Below are 19,523 nucleotides of genomic sequence, written 5' to 3' on the forward strand. Positions count from 1 at the left end.
GCGACAAAAATGTATTTACAGGTGGTCCTCGGTTTGCGACGTCACGTAAATTTGCCCGTAAGCCGCCGTACTTATTACTAACGCAGTAAGTCAAAATTACAGTAAATATTTTCATGAAAAACACTATCCCATAAATATGTAAAACAATCTGATGAAAACCGCTGTGAAGATGCAAAAACGTGTTCATAAGGTAAACTGACTTGATTATACTTTTCTCTCTGATTGGGAGAAATTATTCTAAATTATATAATATAAATAATATAATTATGAATGTAATTTAGTTGTCATTAGTAAAATGTTAATACAAATAAAGGTAAATGTCAGAATATAAAATACCTTGAGTGCAGGGCGGGGGAAAAAACGAAAACATTTTTAATCAAGCGTCATGATTTATTTTTTCGTGTGGCCTCGTTATGCAACAGTTGCATTGTTTGTGTGAGTGTTTGTTCGTCCTTGGTTCATCGTAGAAGTGTGAGAGAGACCAAACGAAAACTGTTGGCACAGCAACACCTAGCAAATAAAATGTCCGCTGGATTTAGACTCTAATCATTACAATTGGAAATGCACTCATCAAATTAGAATTGCATCATGTTTTTGTTTTGTTTTTTACAGGAGACAAAATCAATCTGTAGTTTGTATTTTTGTTCTCTCCAGACTCAGTAACTCTGCATCCATCTCCATAGTAAAAACAAATGGCGTGGCCTGCGTAGTCAGCCGTGTACTGTCGCTACATTAGTGGCATAGCAGAGCTCTCAATATGAGAACCCTGGACGCTGTCTCTCACTTTAGATTGTTCATCATAAAAACTGATCCAGTCTTGTTATTTTCATTTGACAATTAATTCCTCTCTACGCTCCTTAGTTGGATGTTCTTCTCTTTAGCATAGTTGAGTGTAAAGAGAAGAGTAGCTGTTGTGGTTGGGCCCAGCAGCATTTTTCCCCTGGTGGCAAGCAGAACAATTACACAACTTGGGCCACTGTTGCATTTAGTCCTTTTCCGGCACCAGCTTCAGCACTTTTCCGATGGCAATGGTTTTGCCTGGTTGGAGGAAAAATAGGTCTCATTAATAGTATAAATAAATAAATAAAGGTACAATGACAAACTCGGTGAGTGGAGTGTCGTTACCTTCATCTCGGAGCGTGAATCGCCCCATTTGAGGAAAGTCCTTGAAAGTCTCCATGCAGATGACTCCCGCTGCTCGGAACCTGGCGATACAAACCTGGTCCTGCTTAACAAAGCGTGGCCGTGTTTTACTTTTCTCTCCCGTCTTCTTATCCACCATACAAATTAAGGCCTGAAATCAGGATGGAAATTAAACCAAAAGTCTAAGGATGACAAACTAACATAAAGTAAGGGTCACACAGACTAGTCGGTTTGTCGACTAACTACTAATATAAACCTTTAGTATTCTTATGGAATTACCCCTTGAGATGAGTCATCTCATTTAGAGGTGGTCCAACACACAAATACAATAAACACAACATTACACAAACATTCATAAAAACAAATCTCTCCCTACACAAGTCACCCAGCCCACCCCTACCAGTCAGAAGTAAACTACCAGAATACATGCCCATTCCAAAAAATTGCATGCATGAGTTACAACAGAAATATATAAACATGTCATACATGCACATGCCGTGACATTCATATAACAAAAGACAACTGAATTCTTAGACGCAGTATATAAATGGATATGTAAATGGTTAGGCATGAACAATTCATATGCTGCATTAAAAACAGTACACAAGCAAATCAAGAACAGCAACAAGAAGGAGAAGACTCTTTAGCAGTTGCAAGCACAGGGTAAAATGGATGACATGAAGTAGTTTAGGTTTGAAACCCATTTTGGAAGCTTAAGGGCACAGACGCAAGGATGCATGATTCTTTCTTAAAGGGCATGAGCAGATACAGAGTGGATTAATGCAAGTTAAAATGAATGACTTGAACGATTGAAATGAAGTGACGGATCTGATGGAGTCAGGCAAACTAGTCCAATTGGACGGAGCTTTATATTTAACTCATTCACTGCCAGCCTTCCCAGTTAACATGTATATTTGACTTCTAAAGCCGTCAATGGCAGTGAATGTGTTAAGAGCATGGCGTCCAATTTCAGCCCTTGATGTAGGAACATTCAAGAAAATTATCTCTGTATTTATCAAACTATACCTTACGAGTGTCAAGATATTGTTTTAAGTATTGAGGAAAATTAAATACAATGCATTTAAAGACAAATTGCATTACTAACAGGCATATATTCTCTCTGCCCTGTGGAAACAAACTGCTGGAGTTTAACTTGAGTGTCCTTTGCTGAGGTCTCCTTCTTGACATCAGAGATCAACTTTACCTGTCACGCTACTGCCACCATCTGGCTAAGGCATACAGACCAGAGGAGGCAGCGCAGTATGTTTTAGTATGTGCGGCTGGTTATACCAATGCACTCAATAGGCTGGATTTACAGTAATGGGGGGGAAAAAAAACAAATGGTCAGAATATAAAACAGTTGCTTCAGTTAACTTACTGAGATTTGCACTTCTTCGATACAGTTATGGAGGTGAAGAACTGCATTGTAACCAGGACAAATGATTGATTTGTGCTCAATGATGACGATCTGAAATAAAAGGATGAGAGATTTTGAATACAATATGACAATCGTGTAATTTGACAAATTCAAAAGGTTTCCTGTGCAACTTGTTCAGTATTTATGCAAGCATTTTAGATACTAAACAGGCATGCAGAGATCACGAGAGGCACCTGGATTTTTCCTTCTTTTTAAGCACAATAGACGGTGGGTTATCAGTTTAAGATGGAATTCCGTTCCAACGTTAAAGCCGTAGTTAAATCTTAATTACAGTGAATATTTATTTGAAAAGATTTCTAGGTCTAATATGAAGCCATCCAATGAAATACTAAGTGCAGCGGTAACTGAGGGGGTCTTCTTATGCCTCATACGACGCTGCGGAAACTAGTTCATTGCATGCCGTTCGACTGTTATAAACTGAGGACCCCCTGCAGTTGTGATCAAACGTCTCACCTGAGCGTCAAAGGTGCGGCCAGTGTGGCAAAGGTTGTCAGGGCTGCACAAGATGAAACCAGGCAGAATCTCTTCTTCCTCGATGCCCTTAAGCCTCATCTTCAGGTTCTCCCCAGGACCTGCGTCATCCGTCTCCACCTCATCGCTTAGGAGGCTCAGTACTTCCACTATGTGCTGAAAATACATTTGTTAACAAACACATTACATTAAACACCTTTATTTGATTTAATCCCATTTTGCCTGCACTATATTTTGGCAAGTGGCTCAATTTATCATGATTCTCCTTCATGATTTCATTATGACTGGTATGTCATATTTTCACGTTAACCATCTGAACCATGGACTGCTACGTATGTGGAAGCTACATATGCATGTCTATAAATGTTTCAAATCCTTTTATGTATTTCATTGACAAAAACTGTATTACCTTTGAATATATTTTCCCTGATAACTCCACAAGAAGAACGACAACAGATCTCACCCTGTTTGGCATCATGACCAACTGCTGGGCTTTGCTGATGGATCCGGACTCCAGCTTCCCAAGGATGACTGTACCCATGTCCTAAACAAACAAACAAACACGCGCACACATACACACAAACCTGTGTTATATAGTTACTTTAGATTAGTCACTCTCTTGACACTGAACACCGTAAATTTAGGACTATAAACTGTGACTTATTTTACCTACACTTCTTAAAGATGCAGCTTATTTGCGGATTTCTCTTTAACTCAGCAAAATCCTGTTTATTAATAAATCGCTCGATGAGCTCCATTTTATAATGGTAACTCCACTCGTTTTTCAATCAAATTCACACACATTGAAGCAATAGGTTCAGTATAAAGATCTGGTGCACTCCATAGATCAAATTTTACAGTAGATGATAATGTGAAACCAATTATTAATCACACTTTCTTAATAACGGCCATTTGAGTGGGTTGGGCAAATCTAAATTTTACGAAGTTGCTCCAGTAGTAAATAAGGGAATATGAGGCATGTTCAGTCGCTGGATAACAAAAACACATCGTTTTAAACTTGTAGCAGAGTCACACTTTAATCACCAAGACAGTCATCGTGCAATCACAGGAATGAGGAATATCGACATAACGGAAACGAGGGCACACAGATTCCAATCCTGCATGTGTGTGTTTTCTATTAGAGGAAGACATTTTGTCATTTTGGCCTCACACTTTACAGGAAACAATCTGACCTATTGTCAGGCTTCTTCACCTGCTCACCTTGTACTTATCAACGATGGGTAGTCTGACTGGGCCATGGATGGATCTGGTGAAGTTTGGCAGACTATCCAAGTGGGGAATAAATGGCAAACCCCTGGTGGAGAGCAAAAATGAAAGTGGTTCTTTAAAAGATATTTCTTATTAAGTCCATCTAACATGTCCTCCTTTCTACATGGGTCAAAACTTTGAATAATCGCAGCCATCATGCGAACAGTCCCACTTACGTGTACCAGGGACATTCATGGACGGGTTCCTTGAGGTTGGCACCTGTGAGTCCGGAGCAAGGCATAAAGTAGATGTCCTTCTTGGGGTTGAAGCCAACCTTCTTTAGAAATGGCACTAGCTTCTCCTTACACTCTTCATACCTGCAAGTTTATACATCTCAAAAGCCAATAGAAACTCTTCATTTTAAAAGTCACTGCGGCATTAAGAGCGGCACGGTAGTAGACTGGTTAGCACATCTGCCTCACAGTTCTGAGGACCGGGGTTCAAATCCCGGCCCCGCCGGTGTGGAGTTTGCATGTTCTCCCCGTGCCTGCGTGGGTTTTCTCCAGGCAATCCGGTTTCCTCCCACATCCCAAAAACATGCATGGTAGGTTGATTGAGGACTCTAAATTGCCCTTAGGTGTGAATGTGTGCGCGAATGGTTGTTTGTTTATATGTGCCCTGCGATTGGCTGGCGACCAGTTCAGGGTGTACCCCGCCTCTTGCCCGAAGATAGCTGGGATAGGCTCCAGCACGCCCGCGACCCTAGTGAGGATAAGTGGAACGGAAGATAGATGAATGAATGAATGCTGCATTAAGAACATCCATCCTTTTTCATAGCATTAGGGTGAGCTGGAACCTATCCAAGCTGACTTTAGGCAAGAGGCGAGATACGCCCTGGACTGGTAGCCAGCCAATCGCAGGGATCATACAGTATAGACAACCATTGACACACTTCACTTCAATGAACCTAACATGCACATTTTGGAATGTGGGAGGAAATGTGAGGCAGACGTGCAACTGCTTGCCCACAATCAAGAAGTCACGACTGAACACCAATCAAGGTTTTTCACAACAATAGCAATCCCAAATCCAAATCCCACTCTCTATCCACACCCTGCTCACCTGTCTAGGCTCCAGTTGACAGTGGGGTCGTCCATCTTGTTGACCAGGACAATGAGATGCTTGACACCTGCCGTTTTAGCCAGCATAGCGTGTTCCCGAGTCTGTCCACCCTTTTCAAAGCCGGTCTCAAACTCTCCCTTTCTCGCCGAGATCACCTGACATGGGCCAGGAATAAAACGACTTTAATGACGAAACATTTAATTGCAGTCCACCTTTATTTAAAAAAAAACAAAAACAAAAAAAAACAGTTCAGTGTTAAACTGTCTACAGCAAGTGTTCTCTCTCCGTGTACATCATCCACATGAAAACGGACAAAGTAGCAGTCCAAAGCAACAGGTGGCGCTATAACCCACAAGCATTATTCCGTTTCAGCCAGTTCAAAGCATGAAGGCCTTTTTGTAACAAGCGGGGGAAAAAAGGCATATAGCGTAGTAGTAAAATTACATAGGTTCCTTCATCCTGACATATGACGTGTGGACTGCGCCATAACTAGTTTGCGCAGCAGCAGAAGAATACGACATTACCGGTAGATGGCACAAGAAGACATGCTCAGTCATCACGTTACTAACTGTTTTGCCATTTGACTGTTTTATATTCATGGCCGAAGAGTGTCTTTCATACAAATATTTACTGTTTTCATGAAAATGCGAGGTTATGAACGGGTTTGCACAGCGAAAATACAAATATGTGTTCTGATGACCAGTAAAAAGTATATGTATCATTTAGGGGACATGCTGAAAGATGAAGTGACAACAGGAAGATGACAAGGATGCATGAGGTTTTTTTTTTTAACACATGCATGCATAACAATGAGTGTATCAAACAATGATTACTTAATCAACAATTAAATCCATCTTACCAGGACAGCCAGATCGGCTTGCGACGCTCCTCCGATCATGTTAGGGACAAAGCTCTTGTGTCCAGGCGCGTCGAGGATGGTGAAGTGTTTTTTCTCAGTCTCAAAGTAAGCCCTGCCTACCTCCACCGTTTTCCCTTTGTCTCGCTCCTCCTGGTTCGTGTCCAGTGCCCACGACAGGTACCTGCGACCACGATGAAAATACGTATGCAGAACTGTATCAAAAAAATATGACTTTAAAACCCGCCGCGCGCTACTAAACTGGACTATCGGTATCGAATATACCCCGTCAACGCAAGTCTGATGTCACCAATTGGTGACAGATATACACCCTTGTCTGCTCCAACAACACAAAACAAAACACATTAATAACCACCCACTGTAAATATAAACTATAACAGTTAAATATAGACTAAATATGCAACATTAGAGGTGTGTTGTTAAATAAGCAAAATAATTTCAGATGGTTGCCAGAGGAGTAATTCGGAGGAGTCTCATTGAAATCAATGGAGGAAGAGTCAGCTCAGACCAATTGAAGAGTATTATTATTATCATTATTATTATCGTTTTATTGATTACTTCCATGTCGTCCCTGCTTGTGGAGTTATTTATGTGCAATTTGGGCGTCTGTGCATGTGGGTTGTTCCATGTGCACCATAAATGTAAACACAGCCATATTGGATATGTGTCACTTGAAATGTATATGGAAATCAACCCATTAAAAAAACAAAAAATCGGAAATACGCATCAAATCAAAATTGGACACTTCCAAAAACAGAACTCAAGCCATGCTTACCATGTCTCTCTGTTTTTTTCTTTCGCTTCCCTTTCATATTTTTCCAAAGTTCGCTTTTCCACCATTCCAGTTAAATACCTAATGAGAAAAAAACACATACACAAAAAATATTAACACATTCACTGCCATTGACGGCTTTAGAAGTCAAATATCCATGTTAACTGGAAAGGCAAAAGTTAAATGTGTAAGAAGAGGACGTCACAATATTTACTCACATGATCTGTCCACCAATAGTTGATTTTCCAGCATCTAACGGTCAAAAGAAAAATGATGATTATAATATTAAACTGTCGTTTTGAGGTCATCTTAAAGACAATGATGCAGCTAATGCTTACGCACCCACATGACCGATGAAGACAACATTCACATGCTCTTTCTTGGGGGCATCTGGTGTTGAAGGCGCCACTTTAGGTGCAGGCATCTCCTCCTCTTCCTCCTCCATGATCATCTCCTCATCCTCCTTGGTCTCAGCATACGGGTGACAATCCCCAGCCGCCACCGGGTCCTCTTGTCCGCCGCCTCCGCCCGGCTCATCGTTCTGCTCCCACGTGTCTTCGTCGGCGGCCATATCTGCCTCCGAGCTGCCGTTCTCCACCGGAGCTGGAAACAAACGCTCACTGGATGACTCTGGAAGCCTCGTCTCTCAAAACTCCTAGTTTGTAGTTTTGGTTTGAAACATAACTTTTCTGACACACCTTACATGTAAAACATGTGACTTCGACTCAATAAACTAAGACGTCCAAGGGTCTAATTGACACTATTGGTCAAAATCCCAGGCCGCGTAATGCAGTCCAATGGGAAGTCTATTTCAGACGTGGAACAGTGAGGTTGCATCATAACATTCACACAAGGCAGTGCTTGTGGTTCACCAATGCCAGCAATCCAAATAAGGCTCACCATGTGAAACTTCGAGAGCACCCCCCCAAGGCATTCCTGATGGTTTGACGTTTCAAGCATAGCTTCGAGTAAGCAGCGTACCCACCCTGGCACTTGACCCAACACCTCCCCTGTTATCAGCCTGCGCCTCTGTAACCTGACCACAATCCCATTCGGTGTTCATAGTTAATTCATTGTGGCTGCATATCGACTGTTTGTGCCACCCCCATGCTGCCAACTGGATAAGGAGAGAAAAGCAAACATTTTAAATGTTCATTGATATTCATCCCACGATGTTGGCAACGTTTCAGGAGGTGTGGGTGTAACTTCGTCATGAATGAGCGCTAACTGGTGGCGACACGGAGTCGACGTGTTGGCAAGTGACACAGGCTAACTTTAGCTGCGTTAGCAAGATAGTTAGCAAGTTATGCTAAGTTCTAAAGTGTTTTCTAGCTTTCGCGGAAGTTTACCCTCGGAAGGAGGCATTTCCGCGGCGCTGCTTTGAAGGAAGGTCGGCACGAACACCGGGGCGTTGAGGTTGGGGACAAACGGCTTGGCGTTGACGTTGAGTGCGGCGAAGGCGCTCGGGAGAGCCGCCGAGGTGGCCGGGGCCTCGGCGTCTTCCTCCAGCTCCCACGAATCCGGAGCCGTGTCTCTCGGGTCCATTGCTCCGTTTACCAGAGTCGATAAGCTATCCTGTGTCGGTAGAGCTGGTAGGTGTTTGTCGTTCTGCTAGAAAGGCGGCTGGTTATCAGTAGGTTTAAATACTTGACAGCGCTGTTAGTGAACTTCCCATTGCTATGCTGCTTTGACAAGCATATGGAGCGCGCAGCTGACGAGTAGTGTTTAGCCGATGCATGCCCTGCGGTCGCCACTAGAGGTCCCCACTGGTCCCATGCTGGCTGCGGTCTTCGGTTTACGACGGTAATAGCGCCTTCAGTGGCCAGGTAACCCGAAGCTGTACGTAGGGTCGAGCCAAATTGTATCACGGGCCTACGTTAACACAGTATTAGTAATGATTACAGAAAATATCTGTGAATGAAAAACACTTCTAGACCCTAAGTATAAAAAAAATCTAATGATGTATTGAATTCTTTGGCCTCTGCACAAACTAGTCCATCAAACTCCATTCATAAACTGCAAATGTCACAATTATAGTAGCTATTTATATGAAAAACACTTCTAGGCCACAAATATAAAACAGTAAAATGAAAAGCAGTAAGTACAGTAGTAACTGAGTGTCCCATTTTGTGCCACATGCCAATATATTCTTACGCCACGGTGAAAACCAGTCCATTGTGCGTAGTTTGTAAACTTCCATGTGCCATAATTACAGCAAATATTTGTATAAAAAACACCTAAGCCATAAATGTGAAAATGGTACATGGACAAACAGTAACTACGGTGGTAACTGTTTACGCCTAATGCTCTTTATAAGCTTGAAATGTCGTATGTTGGGGCCGTCATAAACCGAGGACCACCTCGTAACAATGAGACCATTTATTTACATTCAAGACCATCTCCTCTTTATTGTGTCAAATCACAAACAAGATGACATGATCCTAACAATACAAACAGAATATACACTGCAACGTGCAACAGAAGTCTTAAAAATACCCTAAATTACTAGAAGGGAACAGCTAACTGCTCTAATATATATTGTTTTTTAATACAAAAACAAAAGGGAACATCTAACTGTGCTAACATTGTATCTGTTTATCTTTCACTCTTTAGCATCAGTAATTCCTCCAGCTGTGATGGCAAAAGTGGCCTCATTTTCAGGCATATCTGGGCTGCAAAAACAAATCAAGAATATTGAAAATGATTCGTATGCGATGTGATATATGTAATTTTGCTGTAAAAGTGATGCATGCCTGTCAAATATTTTGGCAATTCTCATCTCGGCGCGTGCCTTCCTCAAGCTCAACCTTGTGGTGGAAGCATGGGCCAGGATGTGGCCGCCGATTGGCTTCTTGGGATCAGCTTGGAATCTAAAACGGTGGGATAAAACCAAAATTGCCAAATCAAAGCCATAAACGATGTCTGACCAAAAGGGAACACGCAAGCATGTGATCACTTACGTCATCCCTGCACCAGGATCAGCAGTCATTTGGTTGGTCACAAACACAGCAACATTGTACTCTAAGGAAAAGAAAAAAAAAACATTGAAGGAACCTTAATAATTTGCATCATTTTATACGCCTAAATGAAATTCAGTGCAGAGACCATGTATACCGATTTTTACCATCTTAGGCGGGATACACAGTGATAATCGTCCAAATTTGATATGATTTTGGGAAAAAAATACACTCTCTGCGTCATCAATGTGTAGATTCTAAGAATGACTATTAGGCCCACAGACAACAAGAAGAAAACACAAAGATTACCGTAAGTCATCAGTTATAGAATTGTGGGAATAACGTCGTAATTATGAGTATGGAGTTGGAATTTTACGAGATAGTCACATTCATTTTTCTAAGAGGAGTATAAACTAATGCAGAAACAACATTGTGCTTTTGACAGTGCAAACTCACACAGGTATATGAAAGCTACACAGACCTTCAGAGATCTTCTGCAGTCTGGAGAGCATCTGGGCCAGTTTCTGCTGCCTCTCAGCCAACTCACCTCGGCCCGAGAAATCCACTCTGAACAGAGCCATGATGGAGTCAATAATCTGAAGACCACACAAATCAGAAAGCTCTACTTTATTAATAAAGTTATTAAAATATCACAAAGTCCATCACTCATCAGGAAAATAAGTAAAGTGTTCTTCTTACCAGAAGCTTGAAGACCCCTCCTTCTTCATGGAATTTGGCCGCTACAAAGTCCAATAGCTCCATCTGATGTTCACCTGAAGGAAGAGCAGAAAGAACTCACGTTACTATAAATGTATAGATAGGGTCTTTCCATTCACAGGTTAACACTCATAGAGCGCAACTTCCAAAGTTGAACACACTTTCCCTTTGGCTTTTGTGTGGGGTTTTTTTGTGTACCAGCGACTGTGAATACAATAATAAACATCAATTCCATACACAAATAATTATAATAATACGAAAACATTTACCAAAGAGATGCTAACGAAGGCAGCACAGTGAAATAGTGGTTAGTACAGTAACAAATTCCTGTTACCTCGCCATTACATATCTGTAAGGTGTCTTCAGGGTGTGTTGTTTTACTACATTACTAGTTTCATTATACAGTAGCTAACTTCTCCTGACAGTTTACTGACAGTTTGAGTCTAAAACATTATTTCGAAAGGGATTTTTATTTATTTTTTAAATTTAGAACAACTAAAGTCAACTAGCATCACAAAGTGGTTTGTGTTCAACTTTGGAGGTTCCACCGTAGTTTACATCGAGTCATTAGGCTAGTTACTTGATTTGGTTAGTAGTATAACTCACTGTTCATTTGAATATGAGCAGGCTATTTGAGCTTCTCATATTTTAAAATAATGGTTTACTGTTTAATAATTGGGAATATGTAATCTTGAGTGCAGCACAGTGGGACTAGTGGTTAGCACATCTGTTCTACACTAGCTTGCGTGGGTCTTCTCTATGTATTCTGGCGTCCTCATTCCAAAAACATGCATGTTGGGTTAATTGAAGACTCGAAATTGTCCCTAGGTGTGAATGTGAGTGTGAATGGTTTGTCTATTATGTGCCCATAGATGGATGTAATGTTGTAATAAACATTAACATTGTTTGTTCATTTTCCCAAACATCAATAAAAATTATTCCTTCAAATAGGCATCCCTCGTGTATTTGTGATGCATCTTCTTACTTGTGTAGGCCCGGGCATAAAGAACATTGTCAAGGACAGCATCATGGTCCACATTAAACCTTTCAGCAATGTCTCTCAGTCTGTCTGGGCGACTGCAATGGGCATTTATGAAGGGTGATAGAAACAAAAGAGAAGGAAAAAACAAACAAAACATGAACAAAACTTCTTCTGTTAACATGCTTTTATCAAGGTGAGGATACAAGGTGTTCTCTGTGTCGATAAAGATGACCTTCCCGCCTGAGTAGCCATCTTCTCCTGGCAGCTGAGCAGTGACTGGGACAAAAACCACACAGCGGGGAATGGAGCAAAAAAAAATTATTACTTGTTCTTAGCAACCATGTCTTGTTTTTTTTTTTTTTTTTTAAATAACATGACGCTTTACTCACCACAAAGTGTATGGGAGAGCTGTGTTTTTCCCGTACGGAACTCTGCAGGACAGTATGACATTTTAACCAAGATGTCCAGTGGATATTAAAAGTCTAAACACCAATCTCAATCAAACTCATGTTAAATAGGAGTCAGAACACACCTGCCACCATTTAAAGTGCATCTGACTGAACTCAAATAAATTATGACTTTTTCTGCTTTCTATTGCAGCCTAAGGGTTTTGTGCTAACACTGACTGCTACTTTGAAATGTTCATAATTCTTTCCACCTTGTGTAAGGCCCCAGTTCCATCTGAAGAAAAGCAGTCCAAAAGCATTGTTGCTGCCACCGACCGCCATGCTTCGCTGTGTGTTCTTTTGCCGATGAGCAGTGTTATGTTTGCGAAAAACATACATTTGGGAATTATGGTCAAAACGTTCAACCTTGGTTTCATTGGACCATAAAAAAATCTCTCAAACACATGTGGGAAAATGGGCTGTGGTCCAATGAAACCAAGGTTGACGTTTTTGGCCATAAACGTTAGAAGTAGTTTTGAAATGGCTTACATTGGTCTCATTTTTTTATATTGCAAAAACCTGGCATTGGAACAGGGGTGTGTAGACTTTTAAATCTACTGTATAAACTGATACAAGATTAAAAAAAAGATAAACAGTAGCCTAAAGAAAAAGAGGAGGAAGATAAAGTATCTCACCACCAAAGGCTTCTGTGATAGCCATACTCTCCATTCCTCCACCCAACAGTTTACTGCAGAGACAAAACCACAGTAAATTATTAGATTTGCATTCACATTTTTCACCAACTTAACATATTTGCTTAATCAAATTACAACTAATCAAAATACAAAGTCAGGTCTTAACTCAAACTCCTGACTCCCGGTTGTGATGTGGAAAACGTGCTTCCTCTTGGCACTGTACTCAAAGGCAGTCTGGAAACCAACATTCTATGAGGACAGAGAATTATCTAAAAAGTTATATCAACTCACTCTACATCACAGCAAAAGCCTGTGCAACATTAATTGTTTTTTTTTTAACCAGCATCTTCCCAGCAGCCTCCTTGATTTTTTCCACTTTTGCTTCCGACAATCCCTTAATGTTGCACAACGCCTTGCGAGTCGTCATTTGGATTCCCTTAACAGTGCAGATGCCCACTGTCTTCATTTTTTTTATGTCTGCCATATTCTGTGGTGACAAACAGTAAGAAGAGGTTAGAGGGAATTGTCACATGTATAGATATTGGTTTGGTGATAAAAATTTGAATTATTGTAGTTACTTACTATGCCATGTTTTTGCAGAAGGTCAATGTCTTGGAAAAAAGAATCCTGTTTGTAGGAGGCCAAAATGAATGTTGGACTATTTTAAAGAAGGTACTGTTTTTAATTTATCAGAATGTTCTTAGATATGTAAAAGAAACTGGACGACATAGCTTCCTTAGACAACATTAGCTCATGTAAACTTGGTTTCTGCTCGTATCTAACACTTTGCATTCAGTTCTAAGCAGGTAGTATCCAGTTCTTCCAGTTTAAAGTTTGAGAAGTTGAATTGTTTTACCTCCTCATCCTGAAATGTAGCATCCTCTTCAACAACTTGATCCTCTGAGACTTTCATTGTGAATGCTGTGTGGTTACAACGTTGTGGGGATTTTCGAAAACCAGGTTTTAGCCACGAAAGCTCGACTAGCTTTAGCCGAGGTAAAATAATCTTCCGAAATTAGCAAAAGACTCTGTGTTGGTATATCAAAGTCTAACAACAAAAAAACTTATTCGTAAGTACTGCAAATATTAATCATGTAGAAATGTAAATGGTACATGTGACCTTGCTTCATGAGAAGCTCATTAGCTACTGGTAAGAATGAATGTACGAAATTTAGGAAACAGTAAGCAATTAAAGTTCAAGTGAACGGCGGGAAAGGAAGGCTCGGTGATGATACGTTCGTGGCAAAGGGAATTTTCTAATTGTTTTTCTTTTAAAGGCGGCTGGCAGCCATCGTAATGGAGCACTACCGCCTCCGTCTGTTCTAACGTTTGGGTCAGAGTCAGACGGATTTTTTAATCCGTACATACTAAATGCTTTACCTAAATGCTTATATGAAGCCTTGTGTCCCTTAAAAAATCCTATTACTATCCTCACTTGTACCCTTTCTAAACACCCCCAAACCCTTTTCCCCTTAATCTCTCCCTCATCACCTCTTCTGTCTCAAATCTTCTACACCTCATTAATACACAGACTCCTCACGTAACACTGCTTCAAATTTAAATTGGATTATTTTTTTTTCCAGAACCACAGAATACAACGAATGGCAAATTCAGGTGTAGTAGGGAGATTGGTAGTAGTTTATTTCCAGGAATCCGCAATACTTTTCAAATTGTGGAATACAGAACTGTATATTATTTTTGCACAGCACTGGGGCACTAATTTAGGTTATTCATATGGTATATTTCCCTAACTGCTCAAAGCAGTATGGTAGATAGATGGTATACACTTTTGAGTGAAAAACAGATAGTAAGTTATCTACCACATGTAATTTAGACCAATTATTCTTATGCTTATTTTGACAACTCATTTCCTTTTTGTGGCTTTTAATTAAAATGACCATAACTGTAAACTTTTTTTGTATTGTTGTGCTTTCCAACAAAACAACTACACAAGCTTCCTTGGTCAAGACATCAGGAGATAGCATCAAAGCAAACTATTGTACAAATCAGATTTTTTTGTTTTCCAACACATTTGAACAAAATCGATGGCTGATAATGATCTTGCAGTAATATACAGAGCACTGTACAATATTGAACTGTGACAGAAAGGCGACACAGAGGAGCCATATTTTGCTCACGGAAGCTTCAGAGACATTTATTTCCTATAAACAAATATTGAATGGAATAATGTCACTTATCACGTGACTCAGACTAGTGCGAACTCAAAACATATCCTACACAAACAAGTGGAGGAATGATTCTGAGAATGTATCCATTTCAGAACACAAAAAGCTGACTCACAATCTGTAACCTCTTACTGTATTTTTCCATGTATAGCCTTCTTTTCCTGCTTTCCTTTACAACACTTAAGTCAGGATGATATACTTATTTATACATATATTAAGAAAAGACTGAAGCAGTACTCCTGAAAATCAGTCTCTGTGTGGTGTTGGAGTAAGGAGAGACAGTAAAACATGAAAACAAATCTTCTTAGCATTGGATGGGATGAGCCAAGAGTGATGCCGTGACCTAAAGGTTGCATGACTGGTGTGGAGCTCAGGCCTGTTTTTTGTTTGTTGTTACAGCAGTTCTTTGCATTTTTTTTTTCATGGTCTCTCTGTCCCCCCCTTGCGGCCACCAGCTCAGCATTACAGTGGCATCAGAATTCAGGCTTGAAGTGGGCCACATATTCTCTTCACATCTTTCCGGGGCCTGACGGCATCATGCCTGGCATCCCACCAGACATTCCAGTGTTGGGCCCCAACAGGATCTGAGGAGGACAGCTTCATATGTTAATCATGTATGGTACATATTTATGAGGAACTACGGGAATATAGGGTGATAACCACCAATATATATTTGATTTCTGAATTGAAATTTTGATTTTCGTATGCACTGGCAAGCGGTAAACTGCATGACCTTAGCCCATTACATCAGCAACCCCTGCAACTAAATCTTCATTACTGGTCGGGCTCAGAATTGGTACTACATAAGTGTTTACAGCCAGAACTGCTTTATGTACAGATATGAGGACTCTTGGGTTTTGGGGTAGAAGGAGATGCATGTATTGTAGTACAAAACAGTCTACTGTTCAAATTCTTGCCTTTGTTTGTACCTGTCTTTTTCTGTCATAGCTGGCTTCACATATGGTATATCAGCACAAGCTGAGTACAGTTTTCGTTGTCACGATGACCGGCTACAGATGCCGATGCTGCCAGCTTAGCAAATTTGTCACCATATTTAGCAACTGTCCAATACCCAAAACACCCCACTCCCCCATAAAGCAAGCACCCATACAGATTCCATTGTAGTTTCACTCATGGAGGCAGAATTTAATCATGGTGCGTAAGAGAAGGCAGCTCATAGGCATATTTTAGAACTCAGGAGGTAAGATTTACTTGGTTGATACATTTTACACTCCATAGGTGAGGAGGCACTCCAGAGACCCAACTATTTAAATTCAAATGATTAAAAAGGTAGTTTTAAAAACATTTCTTCTTTTGAACAGTGTAGTGTGTGTGTCTGTCCAACTAGCTTCTGCCTTCTTGTCATGCTGAAATGGTCACGGTTGTTGTAATTAACAAATCACCTGTCTCTGCTGCTGTAACTGCTGCTGCTCCAGCTGTAGCCGCTCCGTCTCAAACACCACAGGCAGCACCAGGATCATGAAGGAGGTCGTTCCCACCCAGAGGGCTGCGCGAGAAAAACTAGATCGAGACATAAACCAAATGAAGTGTCCCAACAGCTTCTGTTTTAAAGTGAAAATTGAATTGGCAGTTGGCTGTAGCTGGACTTAACTGAACAAATGGAAGAAAATGTACCTGTAAAACCTCTTGGCCAGTGAGACCGAACACTGTGCTGAGAACTCAGCAGCTGTGCGAACTGTGTCAGGAAACATCTCTGTCAGGCCCCACAATCTCTCCACCAGGGTTTCATCAAGCTAGAACACAGATGAACAAACTCAGTCACATTTTAGCTCAACTACAAACTATTTAATGTCTAATGACGCATCCGTAAATGGTCAGTCAAAAACACTAGGGATGCACCGATACGAGTATCGTTGCCAATACCGTACGTCTGTAATGTCGTCGTACTCGACAAAATGCTCCGATCCTACGACACTGATACCACATTACCAGCCTGACATGTACCTCGAGGCAGGTGGAGTAGGAGCCATGTCAGCCATATGGAGATACTTTAAGGTACACACAGCTGACAGCACTTTGTTATTTGTCCAGTAAAGAGACGTAAGCGATACTGTGATAAAGTATCACTTCAGTTGTCCTATCAGATTTATTTTACAACTTCTGGTGGTAAGAAGCAGTCTTGTAGAGCAGGCTTCTCAAATGTACTTGTACACCACTAGATATTGTCCAATTTCACTTAATTGGTCCGAATATTTTTAGATTTGATCATCTACATTATATTGCCAAATGATTCGCTCACCCATCCAAATAATCAAAATCTGGCGATCCAATCACTTCCCTGGCCACAGGTGTATAAAATCAAGCACTTAGGCATGCAGACTGTTTTTACAAACATTTGTGAAAGAATTGGTTGCTCTCAGGAGCTCAGTAATATCCAGCGTGGAACTGTGATAGGATGCCAGGTGTGCAACAAGTCCAGTCGCGAAATTCCCTCGCGGTAGGCCACGTAAACTGACGGAACGGGGTCAGCTGATGGTGAGGTGAATAGAAGAACAACAACAAGAAAAAAGAAGAAGAAGAAGAAGAAGAAGAATCATCTTTTATTGTCATGAACATGCATGCATGCACACGAAATTTGTTCTCTGCATTTTACCCATCACAGTGAACACACACGCTTGTTAGTGGAACACACTGAAGCAGAGGGCAGCGTGTGCGACGAGGTCAGCAAATGTTTTGCAGAGTTAATTGCTACACACCTCCAAACTTCATGTGACCTTCAGATTATCTCAAGAACAGTGCGCAGAGAGCTTCATGGAATGGGTTTCCATGGCCGAGCAGCTGCATCCAAGCCGTACATCACCAAGTGCAATGCAAAGCGTCAGATGCACTGGTGTAAAGCACGGCGCCACTGGACTCAAGAGCAGTGGAGACACGTTCTCTGGAGTGACAAATCACTAGTTCAGGGTGTAGCCCGCCTCCTGCCCAAAGATAGCTGAGATAGGCTCCAGCACTCCCGCAACCCTTGTGAGGATAAGTGGCTCAGAAAATGTATGGATGGATGGATGGGTCTGGGTATGGCAGTTGCCAGGAGAACAGTACTTGTATTGTGCCAAGTGTAAAGTTTGGTTAAGGGGTTGTTTTTCCGGAGCAGGGCTTGGCCTTAGTTCCAAAGGAACTGAATGCTTCAGCATACCAAGCGAGATTGGACAATTCCATGCTCCCAACTTTGTGGGAACAGTTTGAAGCTGGCCCCCTCCTCTTCCTACATGACTGTGCACCAGTGCACAAACCAAGGTCCTTAAAGACATGGATGACAGAGTCAGGCGTGGATGAACTTGACTGGCCTGCACAGTCCTGACCTCAACCCAAGAGAACAACTTTGGGATGAATTCGAGCAGAGACTGAGAGCCAGGCTTTCTCGTCCAACCCCAATTTGTGACCTCACAAATGTAGTTCTGGAAGAATGGTCAAAGGTTCCCATAAATACACTCCGAAACCTTGTGGACAGCCTTCCAAGAAGAGTTGAAGCTGTTACAAATGCAAAGGGTGGACCAACGTCATATTGAACCCTATGGATTAAGAATGGGATGTTCATAGTGTAGTTCATATGTGAGTCAAGGCAGGTCAATGACTACTTTTGGCAATATAATGTATCTATGCCAACGACATGTAGTGACAGAGAGAACTATTAAATACTCTTTTACAAGAGAGCAATTATCCCATACAAGGTTTCCACTTTTTGTGTCATTTTTGTTTGGTGGTGTACAGTGTGACTTTTTTAAATACTGTATGCGCCTTAGCTCAATACGGGTTAGAAAACGCCGACTTAGCGAACAGCCTGATTCTCCTCAAGTAACGCGCTAGCTACATAGCTTTACTGCATCCTTATCGCCGTTTTAGCTAGAAACGCTAAGCAAATAAATATAGCCAGATGTTTATGAGACAGCAAATGACTTATGTTTAAGGTACCGCAAACTGACTAGGAACTCACATCATCATCGTCGTCGTCAATTTCGTCCTCGGGGGGCCGGGTAGCCACCGGGCCCGCGGCCGGGGAAAGCTCCTCGATTCCGGCCATGACGTCTCTTCTGTCCCGCTGCGAGATATCTCGTCGGTCAAGCAGTGCGCAAGACAACTCAAATCGATGGACAACACAACAATGTCGATCGCTAAATTAAAATATGTTTCACAACTGAAGCTTGGATAGGCTCCAGCAGCCCGCGACCCTAGTGAGGAGAAGCGGTAAAGAAAATGGATGTCTGTCAAGTAGCTCCGAAGAAAAACCGCTAATGCTAGCAAGCGTGCATACATGCAAGTCGGAGGTCACCGGTGGAACGTATGCGCATGCGCGTCAGCACACCGGGTCATGACGTCATTGACAGAGGTCATTTGGTGCTTCGCGTTAATCGAGTAGCGTCCTCTAGCGTCTGGATTCTTAATGCAACCACTGATGTTGTTTTGAACTGACCAAAAATAACTTGTTTTTGCTACTCAGTTTCCTTGGGAAACATGGGCTGAATGTGGAACCAGAACACTTTTAAACTTCAAATTTCTTTGACATTTAACAGTAAGTTAGTGTAAACAGTATTCTGCTCAAGGGATATGAA

General features: G+C 41.4%; 3 protein-coding genes across 3 annotated transcripts; all 3 read right to left on the reverse strand.

The window, feature by feature from the left end:
• Window positions 1-369: 369 nt before the first annotated feature.
• On the reverse strand, window positions 370-8,786 carry gspt1 (G1 to S phase transition 1). The gene is made up of 13 exons (XM_061756074.1): window positions 8,382-8,786; window positions 7,375-7,635; window positions 7,251-7,284; window positions 7,036-7,113; window positions 6,243-6,423; window positions 5,384-5,538; window positions 4,498-4,638; window positions 4,274-4,367; window positions 3,516-3,596; window positions 3,035-3,208; window positions 2,522-2,611; window positions 1,126-1,294; window positions 370-1,038 (listed from the first exon to the last, which is right to left on the reverse strand). The coding sequence occupies exons 1-13, from the start codon at window positions 8,575-8,577 to the stop codon at window positions 986-988; spliced, it is 1,707 nt and encodes a 568-aa protein (XP_061612058.1). The 5' UTR covers window positions 8,578-8,786; the 3' UTR covers window positions 370-985.
• Window positions 8,787-9,269: 483 nt separating this feature from the next.
• On the reverse strand, window positions 9,270-14,078 carry dmc1 (DNA meiotic recombinase 1). The gene is made up of 13 exons (XM_061756078.1): window positions 13,626-14,078; window positions 13,352-13,396; window positions 13,110-13,256; window positions 12,936-13,018; window positions 12,770-12,822; window positions 12,078-12,119; window positions 11,892-11,964; window positions 11,692-11,783; window positions 10,689-10,762; window positions 10,471-10,585; window positions 9,993-10,053; window positions 9,786-9,902; window positions 9,270-9,704 (listed from the first exon to the last, which is right to left on the reverse strand). The coding sequence occupies exons 1-13, from the start codon at window positions 13,680-13,682 to the stop codon at window positions 9,635-9,637; spliced, it is 1,029 nt and encodes a 342-aa protein (XP_061612062.1). The 5' UTR covers window positions 13,683-14,078; the 3' UTR covers window positions 9,270-9,634.
• Window positions 14,079-14,673: 595 nt separating this feature from the next.
• Window positions 14,674-19,244, reverse strand: tomm22 (translocase of outer mitochondrial membrane 22 homolog (yeast)). Its single transcript, XM_061756751.1, has 4 exons — window positions 18,908-19,244; window positions 16,591-16,709; window positions 16,359-16,476; window positions 14,674-15,539 (listed from the first exon to the last, which is right to left on the reverse strand). Exons 1-4 carry the CDS (start codon window positions 18,992-18,994, stop codon window positions 15,465-15,467), a joined length of 399 nt encoding a protein of 132 aa, XP_061612735.1. The 5' UTR covers window positions 18,995-19,244; the 3' UTR covers window positions 14,674-15,464.
• Between the last annotated feature and the right edge of the window lie 279 nt (window positions 19,245-19,523).

Source organism: Phyllopteryx taeniolatus, chromosome 19 (assembly GCF_024500385.1).
Source record: "Phyllopteryx taeniolatus isolate TA_2022b chromosome 19, UOR_Ptae_1.2, whole genome shotgun sequence".
Lineage (NCBI taxonomy): Eukaryota > Metazoa > Chordata > Actinopteri > Syngnathiformes > Syngnathidae > Phyllopteryx > Phyllopteryx taeniolatus.

Bases quoted from the DNA above. Each gene is read 5' to 3' on its own strand.
- gspt1 (XM_061756074.1), bottom strand. From the start codon at position 8,577: ATGGACCCGAGAGACACGGCTCCGGATTCGTGGGAGCTGGAGGAAGAC. The intron at 7,636-8,381 runs GTAAACTTCCGC...GTTTGTTTCCAG, and splicing joins GGAAATGCCTCCTTCCGAGG to CTCCGGTGGAGAACGGCAGC. The intron at 3,209-3,515 runs GTGAGATCTGTT...ATGTATTTTCAG, and splicing joins TGGTCATGATGCCAAACAGG to CACATAGTGGAAGTACTGAG.
- dmc1 (XM_061756078.1), bottom strand. From the start codon at position 13,682: ATGAAAGTCTCAGAGGATCAAGTTGTTGAAGAGGATGCTACATTTCAG. The intron at 13,397-13,625 runs GTAAAACAATTC...TCCTACAAACAG, and splicing joins CTACATTTCAGGATGAGGAG to GATTCTTTTTTCCAAGACAT. The intron at 10,586-10,688 runs GTAAGAAGAACA...TGTGGTCTTCAG, and splicing joins GAGGGGTCTTCAAGCTTCTG to ATTATTGACTCCATCATGGC.
- tomm22 (XM_061756751.1), bottom strand. From the start codon at position 18,994: ATGGCCGGAATCGAGGAGCTTTCCCCGGCCGCGGGCCCGGTGGCTACC. The intron at 16,710-18,907 runs GTGAGTTCCTAG...TCTGTGTTCTAG, and splicing joins TTGACGACGACGATGATGAT to CTTGATGAAACCCTGGTGGA. The intron at 15,540-16,358 runs GTGATTTGTTAA...TGTCCTCCTCAG, and splicing joins AGTTACAGCAGCAGAGACAG to ATCCTGTTGGGGCCCAACAC.